The sequence below is a fragment of the Populus alba genome, chromosome 1 (assembly GCF_005239225.2).
Source record: "Populus alba chromosome 1, ASM523922v2, whole genome shotgun sequence".
Lineage (NCBI taxonomy): Eukaryota > Viridiplantae > Streptophyta > Magnoliopsida > Malpighiales > Salicaceae > Populus > Populus alba.
The window spans coordinates 6816878-6844814 of record NC_133284.1 but is presented as its reverse complement, the minus strand read 5'-3'; the positions used below and the strand labels follow the sequence as shown (position 1 = coordinate 6844814).

The 27937-nt window shown below is 33.6% G+C and overlaps 4 protein-coding genes across 5 annotated transcripts; 1 reads left to right on the top strand and 3 right to left on the bottom strand.

Moving 5' to 3' along the window:
* Window positions 1–1098: 1098 nt before the first annotated feature.
* Window positions 1099–3726, top strand: LOC118042355 (esterase). Its single transcript, XM_035050001.2, has 5 exons — window positions 1099–1546; window positions 2106–2315; window positions 2409–2575; window positions 2703–2967; window positions 3125–3726. Exons 1-5 carry the CDS (start codon window positions 1294–1296, stop codon window positions 3388–3390), a joined length of 1161 nt encoding a protein of 386 aa, XP_034905892.1. The 5' UTR covers window positions 1099–1293; the 3' UTR covers window positions 3391–3726.
* Window positions 3727–3733: 7 nt separating this feature from the next.
* On the bottom strand, window positions 3734–5829 carry LOC118042360 (uncharacterized). The gene has a single exon (XM_035050011.2). It carries the CDS (start codon window positions 5290–5292, stop codon window positions 4162–4164), a length of 1131 nt encoding a protein of 376 aa, XP_034905902.1. The 5' UTR covers window positions 5293–5829; the 3' UTR covers window positions 3734–4161.
* Window positions 5830–5982: 153 nt separating this feature from the next.
* On the bottom strand, window positions 5983–10144 carry LOC118042370 (ycf3-interacting protein 1, chloroplastic). Its single transcript, XM_035050022.2, has 6 exons — window positions 9658–10144; window positions 9509–9553; window positions 9238–9351; window positions 8429–8509; window positions 6707–6871; window positions 5983–6175 (listed from the first exon to the last, which is right to left on the bottom strand). Exons 1-6 carry the CDS (start codon window positions 10012–10014, stop codon window positions 6086–6088), a joined length of 852 nt encoding a protein of 283 aa, XP_034905913.1. The 5' UTR covers window positions 10015–10144; the 3' UTR covers window positions 5983–6085.
* A 7639-nt stretch (window positions 10145–17783) lies between these two features.
* LOC118042340 (probable purine permease 4) lies at window positions 17784–19968 on the bottom strand. Of its 2 annotated transcripts, XM_035049995.2 has the most exons (2): window positions 18787–19968; window positions 17784–17990 (listed from the first exon to the last, which is right to left on the bottom strand). In XM_035049995.2, exons 1-2 carry the CDS (start codon window positions 19927–19929, stop codon window positions 17970–17972), a joined length of 1164 nt encoding a protein of 387 aa, XP_034905886.1. In that variant the 5' UTR covers window positions 19930–19968; the 3' UTR covers window positions 17784–17969. The 2 variants fall into 2 exon arrangements, with proteins under 2 accessions (XP_034905886.1, XP_034905879.1); XM_035049988.2 differs by lacking the exon at window positions 17784–17990 and having other exon boundaries at window positions 18499–19968.
* Window positions 19969–27937: the final 7969 nt, after the last annotated feature.

Below are 27937 nucleotides of genomic sequence, written 5' to 3'. Positions count from 1 at the left end.
TTTTTGTTGCCAAAATATTTTTTTTTTGTCATAGTTTATGTTTTTTTTTTTAATTTTTTTAATCATAATCTTAAAAGCAACTTTTAATAAAATAAATAAATAAATAATGAATTGATAATTTTAAAGGTCATATATTTAAAAAACATTAAAATCTAATATATTGAGAAAATTATATAGAAAAAATTTAAAAATAGTTATTTCATACATTTATAAATTTATGCATATTATGTTCATATATATTTATTAAGAAATAAATTGTTGATATCACCATGAAGGATGCTAAGTATTATTTAAAAAGAATGACATAATTAGATAATTTATTTAAAGATAAATATAAATTATTTTATTTATAAATAATTAAAAAAAACACACACTCCATGAACCACTATAACCGTGTTCCTGCCAACAAAACACATTTTATTCAGCTTAAAAACACAAAATCAAATCAAGTAGAAAAACATTTCAAGGTCGAATCAATTTTTTTTTTTTTGTATATATAAAAAAAAACAACTTTCATTAAGTTCCACTCTTAAAGATGAACTACGGGTGCCAAAATTAAAGTTATTAATGACCATAAGTTGACCACCCAAAATTTTTTTTTCTCACAAAATTTTTGATAACATTCTCTCTCCTCTCTCAAGTTCTAGGAATTGAAATGGAAAAGAAATAAACTCTGGAACCTAAACAAGCATTCCAAAACCATAAGGGATCAAACTTAAAAAAATAAAATCGAGGGATTAAAATGTAGATTTACACGACTTGCATCATTATTGTGTTGTGTTTGAGAGAAAAAAAAAATCATAATGTTCTGTTGGCTCTGGGCTAGGCCTATGATGTCTAACATGAACCCCCAAAATCGGCAATTAGGCTTTAAAGCCCTTTGTGTTAGGGCCTCAGGGTATTTTGCTAGTCTTTAGTAGAAGGCAACGCAGCCCAGGCCTATGCCTAGTAAATATGAAATACTTTCAATCTTCAAGTGGCTTCCGGCCCAACGCTCGTCAAGATCTAACTACTGTCTAGCCTCGCACTCATAGCCCACGATTATGTCTCTTATTAATTATTCGACGTCTCTTTTTTCAAGGTTTAGCTAATGGTAGAAACCACTTCATATAAAATGTTCCTGTGGAAGAATCAAACAATAGCAAAAACATCGTCATCGATTTCGTCACGGAGGGTTTATTTTTTGGTGGCGTTTGTCGGAGGCCTGGTCTGACCTGAGAGCCGAAAGCATTACCTTTTGCAATTTTGACCCAACTTTGCTTCACGTACAAAGAGCTAATTTTCACTTCAAGCATGGAATTTATTCCTAGTACTACAATCTATCTTATAACTCTTCTCTCCTTTTCCATGCCTTTTGCAACTTCCAACACCATCTTTGATTTCGAAAACTGTGAGTTCCCAGCAATCTTTAACTTTGGTGACTCCAACTCCGATACCGGTGGATTGGCAGCTGCTTTCACCCCCCCTAACTTTCCCAATGGAGAGACATACTTTGACATGCCAGCAGGGAGATACTGTGATGGAAGGCTTATTATAGATTTTATTTGTAAGTCTTTCTTTTTTAACTTCGGAAAATCCAAAGTATAGATTCATAGTTTCAAGGCGAGCAAGTTAAAAAATTAAATGTTAAGAATGTTTTATGAAAGAAATATACCAATACAAGTTAATTTGCATCTTAAGTTGTGTAGCGATCACTGATTTTGGAATCTTGAGATTATAGTTCATGAATTTTCTTTCAATTGCATTTTTTTAATCAATTTTTTTACTAGTTTAAGCCTAATATACATGTTTTATCCATAAAAATGGTGTCGATTTGAAGAAATTTGTCAGAAAAAATAATGAACATTACTAACATTTTTTTTTTGTCTAATATGCATAGTTATGTGCTGAAACGACACCAGTTTGAAGAAAAAATGATGAAAATGTTGATGAATATTAACAAAATGCTTGATTGAGAATATTTTGAAATATTTCAGATTGAATTTGATAAAATTCATAAATCTGGAACTCAATTGAGAATGAGTAGATAGGTTTAGGAGTAGATTCAGAGGTTTTCCCAGTTATTATTTTTATTTAAATAGCTTGAAAAAACCGTGTTTTTTCAGCAAAGAGTCTTGATCTTCCGTATCTGAGTGCATATTTGAATTCTCTGGGGACGAACTTCACACATGGAGCAAACTTTGCCACTTCATCATCCACCATTACCTTACCAACTAGTATTATGCCAAATGGTGAATACAGTCCTTTCTACCTTGGAGTACAGTATGAGCAATTCTTGCGATTCAAAGCCAGGTCACAGTTGATCAGGGAAGAAGGTATCCCTTATAACATAGTTTATTGGTTTCATGTTTTCAAGATGATGCTCGATTAACTAATTAACGTTAAATTGGCACAACTTGGTTCTGTAGGAGGAATTTTTGCCAGGTTGATGCCCCGTGAAGAATATTTTGAAAAAGCTTTATACACATTTGATATTGGTCAAAATGATCTCGGGGCTGGATTTTTTAGTATGTCTGTTGAGGAAGTGAATGCTTCTGTCCCTGATATGATTAATGCATTTTCAACAAATGCTGAGGTATGCGACTCGAGAACAATTTCAGTGTAAATATTTATACATAGCATGTAAATGGTTCCCCCCTCCGAGTCTCTTAGAATTTCAGTAGCTGAAAAGAGTGGAGTCTTGTTGATGTATGTGGATGCAGAACATATACCATTTGGGAGCTAGATCATTCTGGATTCATAACACTGGACCAATTGGTTGTCTCGGTTACATTTTAGTTGGATTTCCCACAGCAGAGAAAGATGTTGCAGGTTGCGCTAAGCCTTACAATGAAGTAGCTCAATACTTTAATCACAAGTTGAAGGAAAGTGTTTTTCAACTCAGGAGAGATTTTCCAGCAGCTTTATTCACATACGTAGATGTTTATTCTCTGAAGTATGCTTTGTTCAGCGAGCCGAAAACATATGGTATTTAAACCTTATACTACACTCAAATCGCGTTGAGAATTACTTGCATCGATCACCTTAGCAGGATATGATCATTTTCTCTTATTCATTCAACATATTATATTTGTGACTTTTGATCTTCCAGATGTATTTGATGTGGTTTCTTTGCAAACTGCAGGATTTGAGCTTCCACTTGTAGCATGCTGTGGCTATGGCAACCTGTATAACTATAGCAGCGGTGCTGTATGTGGAGCAACCATTGCAATAAACGGTACCCAAAAAACAGTGGGTTCATGTGATACCCCCTCGGTACGGGTAGTTTGGGATGGGGAGCACTACACTGAAGCTGCAAACAAATTTATATTTGATCAAATTTCTACAGGAGTATTTTCTGATCCACCTGTTCCTTTGAAAATGGCATGTCATAGGACTGCAGACCTTTAGAGATCATATGTATCAATATCATCGAATACCCGAATGTTGAAGAATTTAGTAATGCTGATTAACTAAAGCAAGTAGACACAAACATGACAGGTTGCACGACACCAAACTCCCTGATCTGAGGAAAACAGGAAACTATTAATGTGTTAAAAGGGTAAAGTTACCACAAATTTTAGGGATATAATCAACCATGAACTCATCATCATGGCCAGCATTAGACTAGGCTGGTCAACTGACTGAAAGTGACCTTTTCTGCTCTTGTAATTCTGAAAGGTAAGGCCTAAATGAATTTTGACAGATGTATCATTAAATATAGCTAGAACAGTTTTTTTTTTTTCCTTTCTGTTCTTATCTTTGGTGTTGGGCAAGGTTATGACATTTTAGAGGAATAGGAGCAACGAAACATGGCAGTTTACTTTCTTATAGCAACTCGATCTCTCATGGTAATTGAACGGATTTTCAATCTTACCAAGTGCAAAATCTCACCCATCGATAGATGCTGAAAATTTGCATGGTGGTTCATTGGTCACTGGAATTAATTTGACAGCAACCTCATGAAGACCATTCTATCAAACCCAATACATGAAACAAAAGAAGAACAACAAATGGAAAAATTCTTGTACAATTATATTGTTCAACCTTCTCTCGCTCATCCCCAGAATATGGCTGGAAAATGAAGGATGCATCAGACTCGGTAAAATCTGTCATCCAAAACTGCATGATTGCAACAAACGAAGAACACGATGCTAGAAGGAAAGGAAGTCGGCAGAAATTTCATGCACCCTGTGCTTCTAAGAAAGCATTGAAGTCCTCCCTAGCCTTTTGCAAGCGAGGTGTAATGCAAGAAGTTGGTGAGGTAGGGTGCGATGTGGGTGATGATGTTGAAAACCTAACATGGCGAAAAGATTCATGGGATTTCCTGGGTGCTGCTTTTGTTGAACAACTTTTGAGAACTCCTTTTCGATCCTTGTCGAAGACGAAGGCAGCAGCAACCGGTGAAGTTGCATCATTGGAATTAGTTTGGATCAACTCCATTGGCAAATCAAAGTAAAGATTCATGGAATCATCTTCATGGTCATTTATGATGGCCGATGAAGCCCATGAACCACATTCAAATTTTTCCAGAGAAACTGTCCTGGATATTACATCTCCCATATCTACTTTTACTTCTTCCTTTTTTGGTCTCACTGGTTTTCCCTTTGCGAAGCCTGGGAGGTACAAGCATAGCACACCGCATTTAAATCCATCATCAATGGAATCCATCTTTTCACCAGTTATGAGCTCTTCTTTGCTAGCCTCAGTTCTGAAGCGTCCATGAGGTCTGTTATTGGATTTGCATGCATTTGGCCTGGTGAACCAAAGATCAAGTTCATCAGCCGGTGCAGCTGTCCTCCCTTCTGCACAAGACTTGCTCCTTCGCAAGTGAATTTCTTGTTGAGCAGCGAGGGGAGCATGTGCTGAAGAATGTCGACTGGCCATATTGTCAATTTGGCGGGGAGATGCTTGGCTTTCGTTTTTCCATTTCTTCTTCAACATGGTGAAGCTGAACGAAGGAGATGAGCAGGCTGAGCTGGGGAGGCTGCAGGTTATAAGCTGGGATTTTGAAGGCAGTACAGGTGGTAGCAGGTCTGGAGTTGGAGTAGTTGAAACTAGCGGCAGCATGAAATTGAAGCTAGACTCCCTCCTTGATGATTCTCTCAACGATATTGGATCCACTGAAATCTGCTTTTCCTTTTGCATACTCTCCTTTCTGACCAACTTTTTAGATTCTTCAATAGCCATGAATTTTAACTCATGGAGATGTTCAGCAGTACTCACACAGAAGTCCAGATCATCAGAGATTTCAAGTGTTTCGAGAGTTCCATTACTTGAAGTGGGAAGGACAATATCTGAAGCTGGGACCATGATGTTTAAGGGCACAAACTAGCTATGAGAATAAACTGAGAGATTTAACTACTTATAAGAACAAGAGGAGGAATATGGCAAAGTGAGGACGTGGGCAGCATGTCACAAGTGTCAATGAGTAGTGATTTCCATGTTTTCCCTACTCGCCCATATAAGAAATGGCATAGTTATATAATATTGCAAGTTCTTTATCATATATCAATGTATCATCGCTTTGTCCCCAGCATAATTTAGTTTATATTATATTCTTATGAGAGCTGACTTCCCTGCAATAATTATGGTCTAATGAGAGTAGCACTAATCGACACTAGCTAGAATCTAGTTTGTCCCCAGCATGACTCAAAAATAAGTGCCCCCCAAGCACCAGAGAAACCACTGTTTGATGTGCTTGCATCAACAAACAAAATCACATAACAAGCATGCAAGACATACGATAAGGCTTAAGCCAATAAGCAATACTAAAAGACTTCATGTTTTTTGGGCATCAAAAACTAAAATATATCGCATGGCCAACCATAAAAGATCACCAACAAGGACATGACACAAACTCTTTAATTTCTGCCTGGAAGTTGCAAGAAATTGTTGCGATATATTTTTCATATTCTTCATTCACAAAACACAACAAAGGAAGATCATTAGGGAGCTGCAAAGACGCATTCATCAGAAACTTTTTATCATACTAGCTCAAGCAAGGTCAATTAATTAAAATATATTGTATTTGCGTAATCATGTCGTATTCACATTGTTTGAATGCATATGATACATTTTAAGTTAAAACGTTGGACAAAAATCTCTACTGCAGAGAATTATAAAATAAGATTAATACTACTGCAATACCAATGATGATTGGAAAACCTGTGACCAAGTATAGTGCTCCATAACCCTGCAAAAGAGTTAGCTTCCTTAGTTACAACCTCAAATTAGACAAGTCAATTTACAATTTTCAATAGCAGATTGTTTTATCCTGCACTCACAAAGACGCCACTACAACCAGCATGCAGATTAAATGAACGAGGCAGATAGTGCTTGGTTTGTGTTTTTCAACAAATATTGTAGTCATGTTAAAGATTGCACGGAATGTCAATCAGCAATTAAAACAAAAGGTATTACTATTTAAATCATATTATTTCTTTTATGTTTTCCATGTATGAAGTTAGAAAATCAATAAGCCTTTATAAGAAACCAAAACATATTTAACAGTGCCTTTCAACTGTGAGAGAGTCAGTATTTTCCAGAACAAATGTTTCATGAGTAGAAAATTTTAAGAGCTAGTTGTATCCATGTTTGCAGGAGTAGTGGCACCACATGGACAGCAAGTTCGTGAGAACCAGCCACACTACTGTATTTAGAAAAACACACAAGCAGACCACCCTTAAATGAAGTACACATTAAACTAAACAGAAAGAGAACAAACCACAACTGGGGGCACATCAGTTTCATCATTCATATCAGCATCCTCAATTTCCGCAGCTGAGTCCCAATCAATTTTCAGTCTCCTTGCAGCCTCTTTAGGATTTATACCAGTGTCAGTGGCTTTTGCATAAAGGGATTTGCTTGGCTTTGTCTTTGGTGCTTCAACCTATTCAAGGAACACGTCATTCTATAAACAAATATTCAGCAAGGCCACAAATAAGGTGGAGGTGGTAATCACTGAATACAAGTTAAGGGAGGATCTATTAAAATGATTTTGCCGTGAAAAAAACCAGACCCATCATGCACCAGTATGGAAAATTAATGGGTTGAAACAAGGATTGAAGAAGAGGAAAATGACAATTAATTTCACGGCTGAACTGGTACACAAATGATTCAGGCATTTAGAACCGCAACCATTCACAGAATTTTGGCTTAAAACAGAATAGTAAAGTAAAAAAAGGGATCCATGTAGCAAACTTGGAACTCTGACAATTAATTTGAGTTGAATTCAGTGGAGTTGCATGCTTATGGATATATTGCTTTTCAATTCTGGGTTCAACTCTAGGTTAAATTGGCTACTTTTAATAAGTTGACTTATTCATGCAAGGTGAAAATTATCCCAGTTAGCAGGAAGTTTCCTTCACAACGTGTCAAAATTATGTGGTCAAGACCATGTCTATTAGTCCTTGATAGATTACGATTTGAATATCAAGGGATCATGTTATTGCATACTTAGTTTCAACTACCTAGTCTTGAACCTTACAAAGTAGATTTGTTTTCTAGCTACTTTTACACACAGAATTAAGTAAATATGAGGTTCATTACTCGTAATCTGCAGCATACTCTTATCAGAGGTGACGTGACTTTGTTGCACAGGACTGTCAACATGGAAGTGATATAACTCAACTCACTTAAACTAGAACACAGCATGCTGATGTAGTAGGGTTGCAGCTCCGCTTCAATCTATTCATAGTTTTCAATGCTATGTGCCTTTTGCTGATCATCCAAAGAAAATATTTGCTTTAATAACTCTTTATATCCAACTTAGACAACCTTGCATAGTGATTCTTTCACCCTTCTCTGACTTCTGTCTATTCTGGCAAATTCAACACAGAAAACCCCAATCTTTTCTCTTTATGTTGCATTGCACATCACTTCTTGCATACCTCAACACAGTGAATGTTTGAAAAACACAATCACCTCCTCGTTGAGAATGATCCCACCTTCACCAAACCTGCTCCTTTTGTTTCTTGTTTCATACCTTGCTCACAACAGCCTATCTCATTTATCACTTCCGAGCTCGTTCTGAATTCCAACTCCCATTTGAATGTCTTTGGGTGCATCGCTGAATTATCTTAGTCTTTTAAGTGAATGGTTTTTTATGCTTTCCTTTTATGTGACCATACATGGAATATATGCTTGAACTGCAGTCACGAACTTGCATTCTCAGGGCTAATCTCTCACCCAAAGTGCTTAAAATGTTTGCTTTAAGCACAGAAAATATCACATTATCTAGGAAATCATATTGCAAAGGGACAGGATCATAGCTAATGTTCATCCTAGCCTATGTTTACATCTAACCTTCACCTAAAGAAGGGAATTATCTATAAGTAAAGCTGATTTCTGAAAATTTAAATATTGATGAAAATCAGGAGACCAGAAGAAGTCAAAACCATAGCACCCCTATTATCAACAATGAGCATAGACTGAACCACAAGTTTACCTCCAAATTAGGCCAATTTATCATCTCCTCAGCTAGCATTTGAAGTGCCTCCCGATTTTTTGGGATTTTGCCTTCATTCACCTAGTAAATAAAGGATCAAATATTAGAAAGAATGAAATAATATTGTTCACACCTTATGAGTATAAAGAGAATGTTTTCAAATTCTCTACTTGGGCAGGTGAGCTAACTTTCTTGAAGTGCAAATGCTTGAAGCAGCAACTATCATTATGGATTTTGGAGAAATTTGACATTGCAAAGTTTCGGCACTTAAAACATCAAGGATGGATATCTGTCAAAAAAACTCCCATCTGCTACTAACTAAGTTGAGAAGATTGGAGATACTTTATCAACTCATTGAACCGTTATGTTATAGGTGGTCAGATGATTAATTTCAATTCCAGCTTATTTATCCTCTTCTATACCAAATTAGCAACTAAGTATCTGCAAAACACGGTGTTCTTGGATGTCTTTTCTTATGTGTAAGGGAATGCAGATTTTAAAACCAAATCTATGCACACCAGTTCATGGGAGAAAACTTAACTTATCACCCTCTACTTTCCCAATACTTAACACACTGTCTCATTCTTTGTTACTGTAATGCATTACACTAGCCAGAAAAATAACTTCCTTCAAATCTTCAGCTAGCCTTGGCAAAAATTGACTAATAGTAACCTCAGTGCTGTCAAATATATAGCACAATTGAATCTCAATGAGGTATTAGGTTCAAGCACATTTCAGTTCTAGAGTTAACTTCACAAGAAATGAATAAGCAGCAGCGGTGATTATTAGTTATAAAGGGAGGGATTTACTTGTTCTAGAGCTTCAGCCAAGTCATCTCTGGTTGGGGTATCAGCATCATCAATACCAAGCAGTCTCCTTCTCTCAACATCTCTTGGGTCCTCAATCATTACTGTCAACTTAACCTAAAATATTTGGATGAGTAATTGAGATCAAAGTGAATTTAATAATAAAGAAACAAAAATATTGAGCTAATTTGTAGTACAATATTCAGCTGCAAGAACAGTGAACATGAAATGAAATGAAGTGAATTGAATTGAATAACAAAGAAACAAAAAATACCTCACTAAATATCATGTCTCTGTTTTTCCTTAGAAGCTCCAATACCTAGTCAAAAGACACGGATATAATCAATTACTTAGAAACATGGTATTCTTTAAAATTTAAAAGAAACGAGAAAGAGAAAATGGTGAGGGGAAATGAAAAGCGACCCTTTTGATATCTTGAACATATTGGAGGTCTTGAGGGCTAGGGGGTAGTGCTTCTTCTTCTTCCTCTTCCTCTTCCTCTTCCTGGTCTTCTTCTTGATCTTGGACACTCAATTCTATGTCTTCTTTACCAACCAACAAATTACCAGTCTTTCTCCTTCTCAAAGTATTATGGTAGAGAAAAATACTAGCCAATCTTGTTGTCAGTCGCTCATTCAAAGAAGCTGTGTATTGGTGGGATTGAAAGAAGAGTGAATGGGAATGTGAAGAAGAAGAAGAAGAAGGAGAAGGAGAAGGAGAAGAAGATAATGAGCGTGTAAGGGGCATTTGGTTAAGTTGCAAAGCCATTATTAACATCATCTTTCTTCACTCTCCTGCCTTCTATATCTATGTGAAAAACTAGTAGTGGTTACTGATATGAAGTGGTTGATGATAGGTTTATGCGTGTCAGTTTTGAGCATTTCGAAATCTTGGAGTTCCATGTTAAGGAAGATGATGATGATGTTATGATAATCCCTTGGTTGGTTGACAGTAAAGGCCCAAATATTACTCCATATGGATTGGGCTTTTGTGCTTTCGCAAGGCATCCCGATTCACGTCAGAATTAAATAATGAATTAATAACACATAGAGCAAGCAACTATGTCACAAGTTTCATGTTTATTAAAAAAATATTAAATTTAAATTAAATAAATATGATTTAGAGCAAGCCAATATCATTATCTCACGCGCTACATTATGGGTTAGATCAGTATTTTTTTTAATATAAAAAATATATATAGGCATTATTAATATATATTTTATATTATAATATTTTAAAAAATTATATAGAAATTAACCGATGTGATCTAGTTAACTTGGTGAGTTTAAAAGCAACTCAGATAATTATTAAAAAATATAGTTTGACTCAAAATAAATATTCAAGATGATATTTTTTTATAATTACTGAGATGAAACAAACCGAAATAAATCACAAAATCTAATTCTCAATTAATCAAAAAATAAAGAATGAAATTGAGAAAAAAATCAATTAAAAAAAAATGAGTCAACCGAATTCTCATTAATCTCGTGGTCTAGATCACGAGACTATAATAACCTTATAAAAAGTAAATTGAAAAATAATTATGACATTCAATTCCCAGTAAATTTAATATTTGAGAGTGAAATTAAAAGAAAAAATATAGATTAAAAAAACTAAAAAGTCAATTAGAATTTTTTTTAAAAAAATAAGTAAATTTAATTATTGTCAAACTTTCAGTCTAGATCACAAGACTATAATAATTTCATAAAAAGTAAATTAAAAATAATTATGAAGTTCGCTCCTCAATAAATCTAATATTTAAGAGTGAAATGAAAAAAAAAATTAAAAAAAACTATTACAATAAATGCTATTTTATGTAAGAAATAAAGTAAAATCTCCTCCCCTTTTAAATTTTTTTGTTAATAAAAATTACAACAAATTACGTCTTTACTATTTTAAATTTCTTACCTTATTGGGATCTAATCATGAAATCTAGAATATAATCGATGTATCCATTAAAAAAAGCATAAACAAAATCTCAATCACATCATCAAGTTAAATAATAAAACTTTTTTTTTTTTTAACCATACTTCAAAACATTTTAATGTATAAATGGTAAAAATATATCAGAAACAATTATCACAATCATGATCTAGAATGATGTTTAATGTCAAAAGTATGAAATATATCAAAAACATTATTTTGATGGGTTTATTTATTTATTTTTAATCTCAAAATAATTTTGTTAAAGCACTTTTGACATATACAAATATAAAAAAATATAATTTGATTTTCAAAACAAGTAAAAATAACCTCCAAATTTTTCTTTACAAAATAGAACTTCTCTTTTGTATATACGCCACATGTTGATGAAAAGGGAGATTTAAAATTTTTTAAATATATAAAAAAATTAAGATCTCAAGAAATTATTTAATATTTGATATTAAATTTTAAAATACAATCATTTAAATTTAGTTATTATAAAAATATTTTTATATATTAATAAATATTTTATTTATTCTTGCCAAAATAATTTTTTAATTGAAAAAACTGGGTTCATTTGTAAGAACATGTGTAATCAAACAAGGAAAATATAATGCATGATGAATCAACTCCATTCCATTATATTCTTCACTACACTAGCTAGATAATTGATTATATTAAATGATATTACACCCTACCAAACAAATATTGTGTGCAAGTTTTTATAATGATTCCATTTCTAAGTTCAATGGGATAATCATTGCTCTATCAAATCAAAAATAGGTAATGACCATCGTATCATCAACACTCCCTCAATCCTGATAGAAAGAAAGAAACTGATGAAAATTGATTCTTATTAAATCAAGGATCCTATCAAATCAAAGAAACTGAAGAAACAGATTAATAAGGTAATTTTAGCTGGAAAAGGTTTGTCTATGTCATCAATGGCAGCTATCGTTTAATACTCAAGCTGCAATTCGGCTTCATGCCATGGAATTAGCTTCCTTCCTTCCTTCCTTCCTTTTTATTTTATTTTCTTCTTCTTCTTTTTGTCACGAAGGAGATACAATTGACTCAATAAGAACTTATTACGTCCCTGTAGTTTTACAATTAATTAATTAGTCCCCGCAGCACAAGAATAATCAAATAGTCCTTCGATCAATGTTGACTATCCTTAATTAATATTTATTTTGTTCCAAGATTACCTTCTATCCCAATTAATGTTCCCATCTCACTCACTTCTCTTTTATTTTTAATGTTTTTCAAGAAGAGAAAAAAGCAAAATAAATTAAAAAATAACATGTAATTGACAAGAGGACTAAGTTACAAGTAGATTTAAAAGCATAGGCATGGGATAATAGTTTTACTTTCTTTTTGGGTACTTTAAGTTTTTCTTACTCCGTTCATTGAACTTTTTCTCCGTATTAATTCCATAATTTCACATTGCGTTGATGATTGAGTGAGCTTGGTGATTTATTATGATTCTTTTATATTATTATGGTGTCAAGAAAGTTCTAATATTAAGTTGATGTTTGGTTTTGTCAAAAAAAAAAAAAAAGTTTTATTGCTTTATTGCTTGTGAAAAAATAAAAATTTGGAGAATAAGATTTGGCTTCCAATTTTATTTTTTTTTTTTATTCCTTTAGTTTGAAAGTTTTATATTTTTGGTTCAAAATTTTATATTGTTCATTTTTTATTCCCTGAGTTTTAGAAAGAAAAAAATATAGCTAAAAAATAACAAATAAAAAAAATAATAGTCAGTCGTTCAAACAAGAAAAGCTAATTAAAGTTTGTGTCAATATATACATTATTTTAACAAACATTCCATTAATTTTGTTATATGCTTGGCATCAAGCTTATTAACTAATTAAATCTTGATCATCATATCGAATTAAACTAAACAATTAGCATTTTTTTCCTCCCAACACTCAATTATCATTTAAAGTATGGGAAGAAAGGCTCGAATTAAACAAAACAATTAGCATTTTAATATGGTGGGAAAATGGAAAAGAAGTAGCAGAGAACTTTTCTTCTTTTATGTCTCCAAATCTAGACGTTTCCCTGGCACCTGTTATTTGAATGATTCCAAGCAGCACATCAGGAGTGCCAAAACATACTATTCATGAATAATTTCCAAGCTGCAATCTCACTAAAGCTCTTGTCAATGGAACTCCCAAATTCCTGCTTTTCTGAAAAAGGAAATAAAAAAGCAAAAGCCTAACGCGAAGAAAGAAGAGCATGCATGGCCAGAATATCTGAAAAGGGATTTGACAAGCTGCAGCCACATACATACTCATAAAGGAAGAGCTCAAATCTGGGTAGCCAGGACGATTTGGATCCACCAGCAGTGTTATAATGTACGTAGCACTGCAGATGCCATCTTTCTTTTGCCTTTGTTCATACATATATATCGTGTACATATGCCATGCGCTTTATACAAGCTCAGCTAAACTCTTTTGAGGTCCTCATAGGACAAAGGGGAAAAAAAGTTTGAGAGATAGGTATCGATTTTGGATTTCAGCCACAGTATCCATTCAGATTTAGATTCTCTCCGATCAGCTAATTGTTCCGCAGAATCAATTTTGTTTTAGTAAATTTTGAATCCTATTCTACAATATATATATATATATCAATGTCCGGTAATGAGATAAAAAAATACAAAACAATGTGAACCTATGACCCGAGCTATTTGATTAGAAACATCAAACTTGAAAAAACCATAAAACCTAAATTTTGATAAATTAAATGTCAAATGATAAAATTAAAAAAACAAAATCAATTATAAATTATTCAAGACAAAAAATAGCAACTAAAAAAATAAGAATAAGAACTATATTTAAAAAATAATCCGTTAAGTACCAAAACTAAACACGCACCGCATGTTGAGGAAGAGAATTCCGTGAGGGATCAAATGATATGGTAGGAGCAAATTCTTAACCTTCATGTGACGGTGCATGTGCTGCCGAAGTGTTGCGTCTTCTCTCACACACCTAACATTTTTTTAATTACTATGAAGGACCAAACACACACTGCATGTTGAGGAAAAGAATTTCATGAGGAATCAAATGATATGGTAGGAGCAAATTCTTAACCTTCATGTGACGGCGCATGTGCTGCCGAAGCATTGCGGCTTCTCTCACACAGCTAATATTTTTTTAATTACTATGAAGGACTAATTTGCCCCTGAAACAACTTTATTATAAAAAAAAAAACCAATTTAAAAATAGGAAAATGCCCCCAAATTAAGAGAGCTTAATGAAATCTTGAAACTAAAGTTATTTTAGTAAAATGACTATGCTAAAAAATATGAAATCTCAAAAAAAAAAAAAACCTTGAAGACTTAGTATTTAATTTTTTTTGTTTTTATTGAATTGTTTTAATATGTTAATATAAAAAAATAATTTAAAAAATAGCTTCTACAAAAAAAAAAAAAATAATAACATCTAAGTGCGGACGAGTCCCAGCGAAGGAATATCGCTTGAACAATTCGGCATCCTGAATGAGTGACTGAAACTTAACCCATAATTGAGGAATTTCATGTGGACTATTCCATGATTATATTAGATCGTCATGCACCAAACTTGGAGTTAATTAAGAAAATTCTCCATGTCTAAGTAATTAATCAATGCTCCAAATCATAATTAAGCTAGCTAGCAGCACTCAATGCTCATTTCAATAATAACTTAAAATTGTATTAAAAATCGGTATATGATGATTTTTCTTTAATTAATTGAAGTCTCAAACAAATTCATGAAAAGTAAAAAAAGATTGAATACTCATCTTGTCGCTGATAATATGTTTTAGATTGAATTCGAAAGCTAGAATTGTATCAAATTGAGTTAGTAGATAATCTAACCGTAAAAAAAAAAAAAGTTACTTAGGACTATGTTGAGCTAATTAACAGTCATATCACTCGATTATATGCATTCAAAACAAGCACTCAATATATAATAATATAATTAATAGTTTTCGATGGAGATGTTGGAGCTGCATGCACCTTGAGTGGATTCCCAAATTAATCGTTTGTGAATTTTGATTGATTGATTTATTTATTATTATTATATTTTTTGGGGGTGGGGTGGGGTGGGGGGATTCATTAGAATATGCGATCCAGCAGGATCTAATTATTAATTTTTTAATAATCAAAATGGACAAGTTTACTTTGGTTGACCTTTTCATTGTTATTGGCGCATTGTACTTTAGCTTGGTTGTCTTTAAAAAGTTAATGAAATGACTGTCGTTTTGCTACCCTCCAATTTTCCTTTTTGTTACAATTAATTTTTTATATATCTGTGTTTGATATCAGCATAATCATTCTCTAACGAAAGAAAAAGTCTGCTTCCTGAAATTATATTAAAATAGAACAAAACAAGAGATGTTTTTGTCTCGTGGGATAGGGTAAAGATAGGCATATCACGTCTTCATAGCCTTTTTTAAATAAATAAATAAATAAATAAATTAAGTAAGAGGCATCACGCATGCCATGATTGAAGACGTCGCTGTATACACTGGAATTCAGCCAAAACATTTATTTTTCTTAAAGTTGCCAGGAAATTACTCTCCTTGCAATGAGAAAGATCATATAATTCTCTACCGAAATCCTTACATTTATTTATATATTATTTCGATGGAAGGCTTAATCAATGGAGCTTGAGGTGTATAATGAAAGGCTTTACTAAAAGAAGACTCATATTTAGGTTAAAACTATATATAGGTTATGACTTGATATTTGATCTAGAAAGAGATTAATATTTTTGACGAGTGAAAACTGGTACAGTCGATACATATATCCATCAAGATAAGGAGAGAAGAAGAGGGTGTACGGAGCAGCCAGGAAGACGTGACATTTTCCACAATTCCCCACCGATCTTAGCAGCAAAATATCGGCTAATTGACTTTGTTTATTATTACAAAGTAAGCTGTGAGATATTTCTCTAGCAGTACCAATCAAAACTTAAACGAGATGTTATATATTTGGAATGATGCTGACGCCTCTCTTTTTATACATAATCTTAATTAGGACACGTACCTAATGGGTTCATATCATCTCTTTATGTGGAGAGAAGGTGTTCCATTCATCACGAAGCAATGATTAAAGAAAGTTGCGTTTCAATAGGATTTGATTACACTACAAGTAAAGGAATATCAACCACTCGATCCCCTCAACGATCTCCTGCTGAGGATGGAAAAACAATCTCCCAATATCTCTAGTTTTTTAAAATGTGGGTGGCCCACCACCTGCACTGAAAATAGTTGCGAGAGAGCAATTGACAAGAAAAGTAGCCTATCAAGAACTTGATTTTACTTGAAGAGGATAATAGCTTGGGAGACAAGATAATCATATATCATATATCATATTAATGCTCATTATCTCTAGTCTTAGGTATAGCTAGCTAGGGCATGTGTAGATTGGAAGAGCTTTCTAATCAGTGCAGAACAAACCAAAAATAAAAAGGCCACGAAGGAAAATCCACTCTTGTGCAATAGCCGACGATTTCTATGCCTTTGTTTTATTTATAATTTCCTCCGAAGTTGATTTTCGTTTCATTACTATAACCGGGGGAAATGCTAACTCCTAGCTTTTGTTTTTTCTCAGGTGTAAGAGAGCTGATTTGCTAGCAATGATGTCGGTCGTTGGATGTGTTCTCGCTAGTGGAAAACACACGAGTGCCCATTACTGCAACGAGAGCAACCCCTCATTTTCATGGATTGCAAATAACCAAGAGAGACCTAAATTTAACGAGCAACCCCTCATTTTATAAATTAAGATACAAAAGAAATGCTGTACAGAGTAATTAGCCCGCACGTACAAGAATTCACGTGACAAAAAAAAATAAAATTGAATGTAGGCGATAAGCTTTTGAAATTTATATCAGTATTTTTAAGGAGATAACATTGTCAGTATATATGTGTGGTATTTCAAGGAATTGCCTTTGTTATATGTTCTCAGCAGCATTTATTAAACATAAAGTAATAATTATGTTATTGTTCACCAGTCATTGCTTTTAGGATAGATATATCTTCATCAATAGAGAATTTAACAAGATTTATGACAAGTTCCAATAAAAGTTAGAGGTGTTTAATTTCTTATCGTGGTTTAAAATATATTATATATAATTAATCAGTGTTAGGATGTAAATGCCGCTTAACATATATATATAATAGAGAGAATTATAGATCGACATTGCAAGATATGTTTATAGAATCACTTTCACTAGTAGAATTTGAAAGAAAAGGCCACCGAAAACCAATATTCATTTGTATATCATTATAGTGTTTTTTTTTATTATTATTATTATTAACATGGATGTCAAGACCAATTAGTGCGCATCTCTACTAATTTTATAAGTTTTAAAATTAACAATCATATAAACTTTCAGTAATAATTATTTATTCAATCCCTAGGTTTTACTTGATTGAAGCGGCCAAAATATTGAAAAATTAATGCAGCGGGAAGAACCATTAATTAAATTTTGCATATTTCAGGTTTTATAATTGTTTTCTCATATCTAAATTAAATCCTATTATAGCGAAGAAGAAGAATAAATGAAAGGGAGAGGTTTCATCGCCTCATCCTCCACAAATCCACCACTCCTTCTGCAGTTTTGCCCGGGGCCGGGCAGATCCATTACAGACCGACTACTGTGACAATATCAAAACATCTTTCGAAGAATTAACGTATAGAATACAACATTAAACCATTATTTAAAGTGATAGTTATGGTCGGAAGCAATGACTCACGCCTTTAAGAGCATGCACGTACATGAACCGTATTCATATATTCAGGACTATCCCACTGAAAGGCTTACTAGCTACTTGTTCTTTACTCTCGCCTGAAGTAAAAAAGTAAATTAGTGTTCATAAGGAAATTACATTACAGAACACTATAATTGCATAAATAAATAAATAAAAAGAAATAGAATTTCAGTCTTTTAGTCAATAATCCAAGAATCAGTTGGTCTCCCTACAAGAATGGTCATTTAACAAGATCTTTCAATTCTTGTTTATTATATCTTTTTTGCCAAATTAATGGTATTTTCATAAAAGAGCAACCACTTTTTCTCTGTTTTTCTTTTTTATGATTTTAAAGAAGGTATGGTGTGATATTCAAGCAAATTACTTGAATTTGAAGCTATACAGGAAGAGTCTTGTCAGGGAAGAAGAAGAAAAACTCTAGAATTAAAAGAGAGAGAGAGAGAAAAGGAAGGAATTCGGTGGATCTAACAGGTTTTTTTGCCCCTAAAAATAAATAAAGTCAACCTCAAAATTAATAAAATCCACCATATGATATAATCCTCGCGCTAATTTAATTGTAACTGGCTATATATTAATTAACAAAAAGGATCAACATGGTAATTATTATAATGGGGTCGATAATACCGATATTGGACAATGAAATGGAATCAAACTCATCATCTTGTCTCCAATCCCTCGAATTATCTTTTCATTAATCCCACATAAGATACTACTAATTGTTATTTTTCTCTAAACATTATTGGCTGATACAACGTTATGAGCCATCTCCATCCCATGATTTTTATTCTCCATCTCCTTTTCTTCTCTCATTTTAAGATACATGCCATAAACGTAAGAACAAAAACCCCACCCATAAAGCACAGTGGATACTACCTTGACACCGCCAAACTCATCTCCATAGACCAGCACCCCCCCTAACACGTTCATGGCCAAAAGGGCAGTCATGCAAATCCCTCCTGTTAGTGATGATGTTAAGAAAACCATTCCTGCTGTGCCCATGAAGCATAGCTGCCATGTAACCACGTTAGCGAACACCGTCACCCAGTAAATCTCTGGTCCTTTATCAAATTTGACTTGGCTCTCTCTCTTCATCTCTGAGAAACCACCGTCTGATGCCATCCCCGCGGTGGCCAGAGCCGTGGCTGCAATCTCCATCACTAACTGCATTTCCATCACCATCTCATAACAGTAGATCCATTTGTATATCTTTTCCATGATTGGTAAATATAAAGCAAATAACAAGCCGGCTCCTATGGTTGAAAAGAAACCAACAAAGTATTTTGCACGGGTTAGTCCTTGAGGTTTATCATGGCTTGAACCTAAAGCCAAAAGGACTGAACTTAGGGTCAAAAGGACTACACAGTTGAGATTTTGAAAGGTGATCTTTTGTTTTACTATGATAACCGAGAGAATAAGGTTGAATACAAGTTGAGAAGACAAAAGTAGGGAAGAGGTTGATACTGGGAGATAAGAATTGCCCCATGAAAAGAGAAGGTTATTCAGGCCTAACATAAGACCTATTAAGATTGATAAGATTAATATCCTTGGAGTGAAGTCACTAAAGGGACGTCTATCAGTGCATTTGAGGACATAAAAAGGGAGGTAAATGGGGAAGATAAGAAGAGGGAAACCAGCAGATTGTACCCATGTAGATACCCATCTGCTTGAACCGTGATGGTTGAAATAAAACTTTGAGAGTAAGCTCGAAGAGAGTGAGCCCGCAAAGAGGAACAGGTAGTTGATCACCAAAAGAAACATGTATCTCTTGCTCGTCTTGGCCTTTTGGTCTTCTTGCACTCTAACTGGATTATTGCTCATGATCACTAGTGATTGTGAAGATGAGAAATCTTTGTGTAGCTTTTGCTGTTCTTGAATTGTTTCAGTATTGTTCTCGTTCTTCTTGGTGGTGGTGTTGTTTAGAGCACTTTGAGAGTGGAGATGGGATTTGGGAGAATTTGGAGGTGAGGCTTGTGCCGAGATATCCTTTAAAAAGGAGTTGAAACTAAGGAGACGCATAGTCTCTCTTGATAAGGAGATGGACGACTTTTGACTCCTAGCGTCTTATACAAGTAGTAGTGTTAAAAAAATATATTTTAAATCTGATTTATTAAATTAATAATTCGAATACACTTAGTAATTTGTAATATTTTTGAATCATATCACTAGGGATCAAAGTAAGTTAAAAAATGAACCTAAATCGCAACTTTAAATTGGATTCTATGTAAATCGAGGGGTCTGTGGATTTTTTGGGCCATATACGTGAAGTTTCCGGTGAACAACTTCAAGAGAAGAATCCAAGGATAATTAGTAATTAATAACCTTCTAATATAATTAATCTGAATATGCATTTCTTCTCTGCCTTCTATTGTTTTTTTTTTGTTTAATTAGAGTGCGGTTACTCTATTAATGAATATAATATCTAGAGCCATGGGAATTCTTTGGTGGAAGTTCATCTATCCTACTGGTGTTTAATTGACTTTATCCAAAAAAAAATATCTAATTAGTGAGTAAATCTTTTATTTTTATTCACGTCAGGTATTCGGGTCAGTTTGTATGCACCTTAACTAATCCCCATAAACCCTGAAGCTAACAATCAGGTAAATTTCAAGTGGTCATCAATATTAATAACCTTAGAATTCGAATATAAAGTCTTAGGGGAAACAAACATCTTGATTTTAAGTTTTTATCACTCAACCATCTGCTAGATAGCTAATTAATGATTCAATCTTGTTCTACAAAGTAAGATGATTTATAAACAATTTTTTCTATATATAAATTGACTTTTATATTGAATTGATTTTCATATTAAGTTTTTTCAATGTGATGTATCAATTAATTAATGGTAGATTTTTAAAAATATTAATATGGGTACATGCTAATCACTAGTGTGTATTGTGTGGTGAGGGAGTGTGCACTAAGATAGTGATGCGTTAAGTGCATCATAATTGGCGGGTTGATTTTTTACTCTATATTCAAAAAGAAAAAAAAAATCTCAAAACAAACAGAAAGATAAAAATAAATAAAAGAAAAATAAAAATAAAATATAATTGGAGAGTGAAACAACGACAATTAGATAAATAAGTAAGAACTAAAATAAATAATAAGTATCTCCAAAAGGAGTAAATAAGGAGAAGGAGGGATAAAGGGATAGGCAAATAAAAGATAAAGAGTAAAAAAAGGATCGGGGTGGGTGGGGGGGAAAGAAGTGAATTTGACATGTGACTTGAATGTTCATTTCAATTTAATTTTTTTATCATGTAATATAAACCATTATCTTATCTTATCTTATAAGTGGTGTCATTCTCATGTTGATAATATTTATTTTTTAAAAATTAAATATTTTTTTATGAATATTGTTATATTTTTTTGCAATGTTTGGCATTGTAGTTGGAAAATACTTTTGAAAAATTTAAAATTTTTTTATTTTAAATTAATATATTTTAATATTTTAAAATTATGTTAATATTTTAAAATTAGTTGGAAAATATATTTTAATATTTTAAAATTAATATACTTTTGAAAAATTTTAATTTTTTTATGTGTGCGAATCTTTAGAATTTTTCATATGCTAAGATAATGTTCTATCATTGAGAGCAAAATTTAGTTAACTCAATAAGATCTTGTCAAAGCCTTTTAAGTTTACGTTGATGTGTTTGAACTCATTCAAACATAACCCGAGAAATAGGCCAAAAGCTAAAATCATCACTGTTATCTCCTCGAGTTCAATACTTGTATTTTAAAAATAAAGATTGAATTTTATATATAGATTTGAGTTTCAAATCACTTTTTAAAAATTAGTAGATTTTTACATATACTAGTTTTGGCAATTTTTAGCAAGAGAATAATTTGTATTTTTATCACCACAAACAAGAAAAGCACAACTTCCTTAAGGTAAGATGTTGTGAGATGATTTTTTTTTAATTATTAGCATAACTAATTATTTACCTGGAACTCTGTAAATCATTTAGAGTTTTATAGTTATCATGAGCTAAGCGTAGACTGCTTTTTTTAATTCTATCCCTATGAATCATAAAACAAATCGAGTTCGCTGAGATGTCCCAGGGAAAATAATAAAAGGTTAGAAAGGTAATATTTGGGAAATCACAGGAAAGGGTTGGGGCATGCCTAGTAATATAAAATTATTTTTTTATATTAAGATTTTTTTTCTTTAAAAAAAGTAGAAACATTTTTGTTTATTAAAAAACATAGAAAAAAATATAAAAAAACAAGAAATAGATTAAAATTATATTTATTTTTATAAAAAATCAAAACCATATTTATAATAGTCATATTCTATGTACATGACAATTTGATTATAAAATATTTATTTTATTTCTATTTAAATTAATAGTTATTAAGAAAAAAGTTATATTTGTTAACTTAAAGAATAATTAATAATTATATTATTCATCGTTTGAGTTTTTTTTATTTGAAAATAATCAAAGACTTGTAGAGAAAAACAGTTAAAAAAATCTTTAAAACTTGTCTTCTAAACTTGATATAATTAAAAAAAAAAAAACAGGATAGAAAAATATTGTGTTTGAACAAGAAAATTCAATTTTCTGATCTCCGATTTTTCAAAAGAATAGATTATTATTTTATTTCAAATAGTCTCTGGAGTTTCTGTTCTGAATGTAAATCTTGACAAGTGGCTTGGGAAGCATTTGGCAATCAGAAAAGGAATTTGCAGATGAAGCATTTCAAATCATTTGCCAGATATCAATAAAATATATTAGTTTTGTTTGAAAATATATTTAAATAATATATTTTTTATTATTATTTTTAAAGATTTATTTTTAACACAAAACCATCATAACTGTAAAAAAATAATAAAATTTTAATTTTAAATAAAAACAAAATAAATTTCTTTAGCAACAAACGGAGCTGCATTCCATGCAAACTATAGACGTGATGAAACTATTATTGTGTTTAGTGGACGCTCCACTAAATGACAATATGACTTGTCATAATACGCAGAAAAGAGATTAAGCTTTGCTAGTTGTTTAAAACGACAATGACGGTTCTAGTTTTATTTTTTATCAACTCTTCGTTTTGTATTTAAAAAATATCATTTAATATATATTTTTGCTTTCCTATTATATATTAGGGTGCTTTTCTAGTTTTTTTTCTATTTAAAAAGATTAGTTTTCCTATTTTATTTTTTTTATTCAAAATTATTAAGGTTTTTAAGTTTTTTCCATGTAAAAGGTTGTAATATCTTGCTAGCAAATAAAAATACAAATAAATAAAATAAAGTATTTTGAAGTCTTATAATTATGGTATTTCTTGTCTTTGAAGTTTTGACTTGTGACAGATTTTATTGTTATTCACTTCTGTCTACATTATGATTTTTAATAGTTCCAGGCATGCTACTGGACAACCATGGTTATAAAAGGTTACAAAACATGACATGTTCATGTAAGAGGAAGTCAGGAAGTTCTTTCTTGAGATAAAAAAAAACATTCAGAAACTCATGTGTTGTTTCTGTTTATAGAGATTCTGTTATGTTGACTTAGTATTAATCGTTGCTGCTATTTTAGTTAATAATGTCCGGATCCTTTGGACTTCAGTTTAGATTTGATTTCATGTAACCGTTTGACCACGTCTTTAGTGGTTCTGTTATTTCCATTATTCCTGCTCTGTAAAGGCTGATATAAAGCCTCAATCTTTCAACTGAAATAATATTGTTTCTTGCTTTTAACAATTGTTTGTATAATTAAGAGCTTAAGAAACTGTCATTTGGTATCAGAGCCTTAACACATAGAGAGCTTGGTTGAGTGTTCTGTTTGGAATTGCAATTCCTAAACACAAGAGTGAGTGACATGAGAGCAAGAGTAAATCACTTGGCACCTGGTGAGTGAAACACGAGAGCAAGAGTGAGTGAAACACGAGAGTGAGTGAAACATGAGAGCAAGAGTGGACCACTTGGTGAGGATTATTTTTGTAAGAACGAGAAGGCTGAGATGGCTACAGATAAATATGTTCAAGCAGCCATTCCTCAGTTTGATGGTCACTATGACCACTGGGCTATGCGTATGGAGAATCTTCTTCGTTCAAAGGAGTACTGGGATTTGATAGAAACAGGAGTTTCTTCAGCAGTAGAAGATGGAGCTGGAGCTGTGCCAACCGAGGCTCAAAAACAACTTCAAATCAAAGATTTAAAGGTAAAGAACTATCTGTTTCAGTCCATTGATCGCACTATCATGGAGACTATCCTTGATAAAAGAAGTGCTAAGAGCATATGGGACTCTATGAGGCAGAAATATCAGGGATCAACACGAGTCAAAAGGGCTCAACTGCAAGCTTTAAGAAGAGAATTTGAGGTGCTGCAGATGAAGGAAGAGGAGAAAGTGGATGAATATTTTGCTCGAACATTAACAATTGTGAATAAGATGAAGGTTCATGGTGAGACAATGGAGCAGGTAACCATCATTGAGAAAATTCTAAGATCAATGACTTTTCGATTTGACTATGTGGTATGTTCAGTAGAGGAGTCTAATGATTTAAGCCAACTTACTATAGACGAATTGCAAAGCAGTTTACTTGTTCATGAACAAAGATTGAATCGTCACTTTCAAAATGATGAACAAGCACTGAATGTTTCATATGAAGGAGGAAGGAGTCGAGGTGGTCGAAATACGTTTCGGGGTCGTGGAAGAGGTAGAGGCAGACATGGATTCAACAAAGCACTTGTGGAGTGCTACAAGTGTCACAAGCTAGGACACTTTCAATATGAATGTCCTAACTGGGAAAAAGGAGCTCATTATGCTGAAATAAATGAAGAAGAAATGTTATTGATGGCTCAAACATCATCTGATGGCTCAAACAACACCTGGTGTCAAACAACGCCTACCAACTCTAAAGAAACAATGTGGTTTCTTGATTCGGGCTGCAGCAATCATATGACTGGAGATAGGAAGTGGTTCAGTCATCTGGATGAAACCTTTCGGCAATTTGTAAAGCTTGGCAATGACACCAAAATGGCTGTAATGGGGAAATGAAACATCAAGCTTCGGATTAATGGCACAAGTCAGATGATTGGTGATGTATTTTACTTACCTGAGCTCAAAAATAATCTTCTTAGTTTTGGTCAGCTTCAAGAACGCAACTTGGCTATTCTAATGGAACATGGTGAATGCAAAATTTATCATCATGAACGAGGGTTAATTATGAGTACTCAAATGTCTGCTAATCGGATGTTTATCCTTCTGGCTGAACGAGAAACACAGGCGCAAACCAAAGTCTTCATTCCTACATGCTTCAAGACCACATCTGAAAGTCCAACTGATCTATGGCACCGTAGATATGGGCATCTACATTTCAAAGGCTTGAGTATCTTGTCCCGTAAGCAAATGGTGAAAGGCCTGCCTCATCTCCATGAGTCCTTTGCTGTTTGCACAGTATGTATGACAGGGAAGCAACATCGAGAATTCATCCCCAGAAAGAGTATGTGGAGAGCTACATAAAAATTGCAACTCATTCATGCTGACATCTGTGGTCTCATTATACCCGAGTCCAGCAGTCATAAGAGGTATATACTCACATTTACAGATGATTATAGCATAAAACTGTGGACTTATTTTCTGAATCTTAAATCCGAAGCACTTGCCATGTTCAAAAAATTCAAGTGTCTGGTAGAAAAAGAATCTGTAAATGTTATATGTTGTCTTCGAACTGATCGAGGGGGGGAGTTTACTCCGTCTGATTTTAATGAATATTGCAGCTCTAATGGTATTGTTAGACAACTCACAACAGCCTATACCCCTCAGCAAAATGGGGTTGCAGAGCGAAAAAACCAAACGATTATGAATATGATGCGTTGTATGTTAGCAGAAAAGCTGGTACCAAAAATATTTTGGCCAGAAGCTGTCAACTGGGCAGTTCATTTGCTCAACCATTGTCCTACATTTGCAGTTAAAAACATGACACTAGAGGAAGCTTGGTCTGGGTTCAAGCCATCAGTGGAATACTTCAAAGTGTTCGGTTGCATTGGTCATGTTCATATTCCTGATAAACATCGGCAAAAACTTGATGATAAAAGCCATCGGTGTATCTTCTTGGGGTTGAGTCAGGAATCTAAAGCTTATAGAATGTATGATCCAGTGTCTGCAAAAATTATTGTGAGTAGAGATGTGGTGTTTGAAGAAGATAAGCAATGGGATTGGGGTACTGTAGAAGTTGAAAATCAAACTCTTGTGTAGGGTGACAATGCAGAAACCGAATGGCAGCATGCTGAACATCCAGCACGAGAACATGACAATGCAGAAGCAGAGCAGTTGGTTGATAACAATGATGAACTTAATGTGCAACCGGCATATGATAACTCAGAAGGAAATGATAATGCAGAAGAAGAGCCACAAGTTGACATAAATGATAATACAGAAGAAGAGCTGTAGGTTGACAACAATACTACTAGTGACAGTTCTAGAGTTGCTGAAGCCAATTCTTCTGGAACAATTTCTTCATCTAGCGAAGAAATTTTCAGTCCAGCTCAAGGGAGAGTTAGAAGGATACCAACTTACTTGCAAGATTATGTAAGTGGTGAAGGCTTATCTGACTCAGATGAAGAAAGTAACTTCATGTTGCTTACAGCCTCCAATGATCCCATCTCCTTTGAAGAAGCTGCCAAGAACCCGAAGTGGAGAGAAGCAATGGATTTGGAAATTAATTCTATTGAGAAGAATAGAACGTGGGAGCTGACTACACTTCCATATGGAGCCAAACGAATTGGAGTAAAGTGGGTCTTCAAGACCAAGCTCAATGAGAATGGGAGAGTAAATAAACTCAAAGCAAGGCTTGTTGCAAAGGGTTTCTCACAGAAATTTGGAATTGACTACACCGAAGTCTTTGCACCGGTAGCTCGATGGGATACCATTCGAATGATACTAGCTCTTGCTGCTTGTAGAGGTTGGGATGTGTATCAGCTCGATGTGAAAAGTGCTTTCTTGCATGGAGAGCTCAACGAAGCCGTATTTATTGAACAACCACAAGGCTATGAAATAAAAGGAGCAGAATACAAGGTTTACAAACTCAAGAAAGCCTTATATGGACTCAAGCAAGCTCCTCGAGCTTGGTACAACAAACTGGAGTCCTACTTCATTAAAGAAGGTTTTGAAAGGTGTCCGAGTGAACATACCTTGTTTACAAAGAAAATGGAAGGGAAATGTCTTATTGTAAGTGTATACGTTGATGATCTTATTTTTACAGGAAATAATGTAGAAATGTTCGAAAGGTTCAAGAACTCTATGAAACAAGAGTTTGACATGTCTGATCTTGGGAGAAAGAAATATTTTCTTGGCGTGGAAGTAGTACAACATAGTGGAGGGATCTTCATCAATCAAAGGAAATATGCTAATGAGGTGCTTGAAAGATTTGGCATGAGAAATTGCAATCCTGTCAAGAATCCAATTATACCGGGTTTCAAACTTGCAAAAGACGAAGGTGGGGTAAGTGTTGATGCCACAACATATAAGCAGATGGTGGGTAGCCTCATGTACTTGATGCCACAACATATAAGCAGATGGTGGGTAGCCTCATGTACTTGACTGCCACCAGACTAGACTTAGCATTTGTGGTAAATTTGGTCAGCAGATTCATGGAAAGACCAACTGAGTTACATCAACAAGCTGTAAAGAGAGTTCTTCGTTACATCAAAGGGACAACTGAGTTGGGAATCTCTTACCAAAGAGGAGGAGAAGAGAAGTTGGCAGCCTACACGGACAGCAACTATGCAGGAGATACTGAAGACCGGAAAAGCACATCAGGATATGCATTCTTACTCAGTTCAGGTGCTGTCGCATGGTCTTTAAAGAAACAACCAGTAGTTACTCTTTCCACTACTGAAGCCGAGTTCATAGTTGCTGCCGCTTGCGCATGTCAAAGTATATGGATGCGAAGAATTCTTGATGAGCTTGGTTTTGAACGAAGCAAGTGCACTGATATATTCTGTGATAACAGCTCTACTATCAAATTATCAAAAAATCCTGTTATGCACGAAAGAAGCAAGCACATTGATGTCAGATTC

Coding starts and splice junctions, on each gene's coding strand:
- LOC118042355 (XM_035050001.2), top strand. CDS start 1,294: ATGGAATTTATTCCTAGTACTACAATCTATCTTATAACTCTTCTCTCC. Junction 1,547..2,105: donor GCTTATTATAGATTTTATTT/GTAAGTCTTTCT, acceptor GTGTTTTTTCAG/CAAAGAGTCTTGATCTTCCG. Junction 2,316..2,408: donor ACAGTTGATCAGGGAAGAAG/GTATCCCTTATA, acceptor TTGGTTCTGTAG/GAGGAATTTTTGCCAGGTTG.
- LOC118042360 (XM_035050011.2), bottom strand. CDS start 5,292: ATGGTCCCAGCTTCAGATATTGTCCTTCCCACTTCAAGTAATGGAACT.
- LOC118042370 (XM_035050022.2), bottom strand. CDS start 10,014: ATGATGTTAATAATGGCTTTGCAACTTAACCAAATGCCCCTTACACGC. Junction 9,352..9,508: donor GAGACATGATATTTAGTGAG/GTATTTTTTGTT, acceptor CAAATATTTTAG/GTTAAGTTGACAGTAATGAT. Junction 6,872..8,428: donor TAAATTGGCCTAATTTGGAG/GTAAACTTGTGG, acceptor TTCCTTGAATAG/GTTGAAGCACCAAAGACAAA.
- LOC118042340 (XM_035049988.2), bottom strand. CDS start 19,929: ATGCGTCTCCTTAGTTTCAACTCCTTTTTAAAGGATATCTCGGCACAA.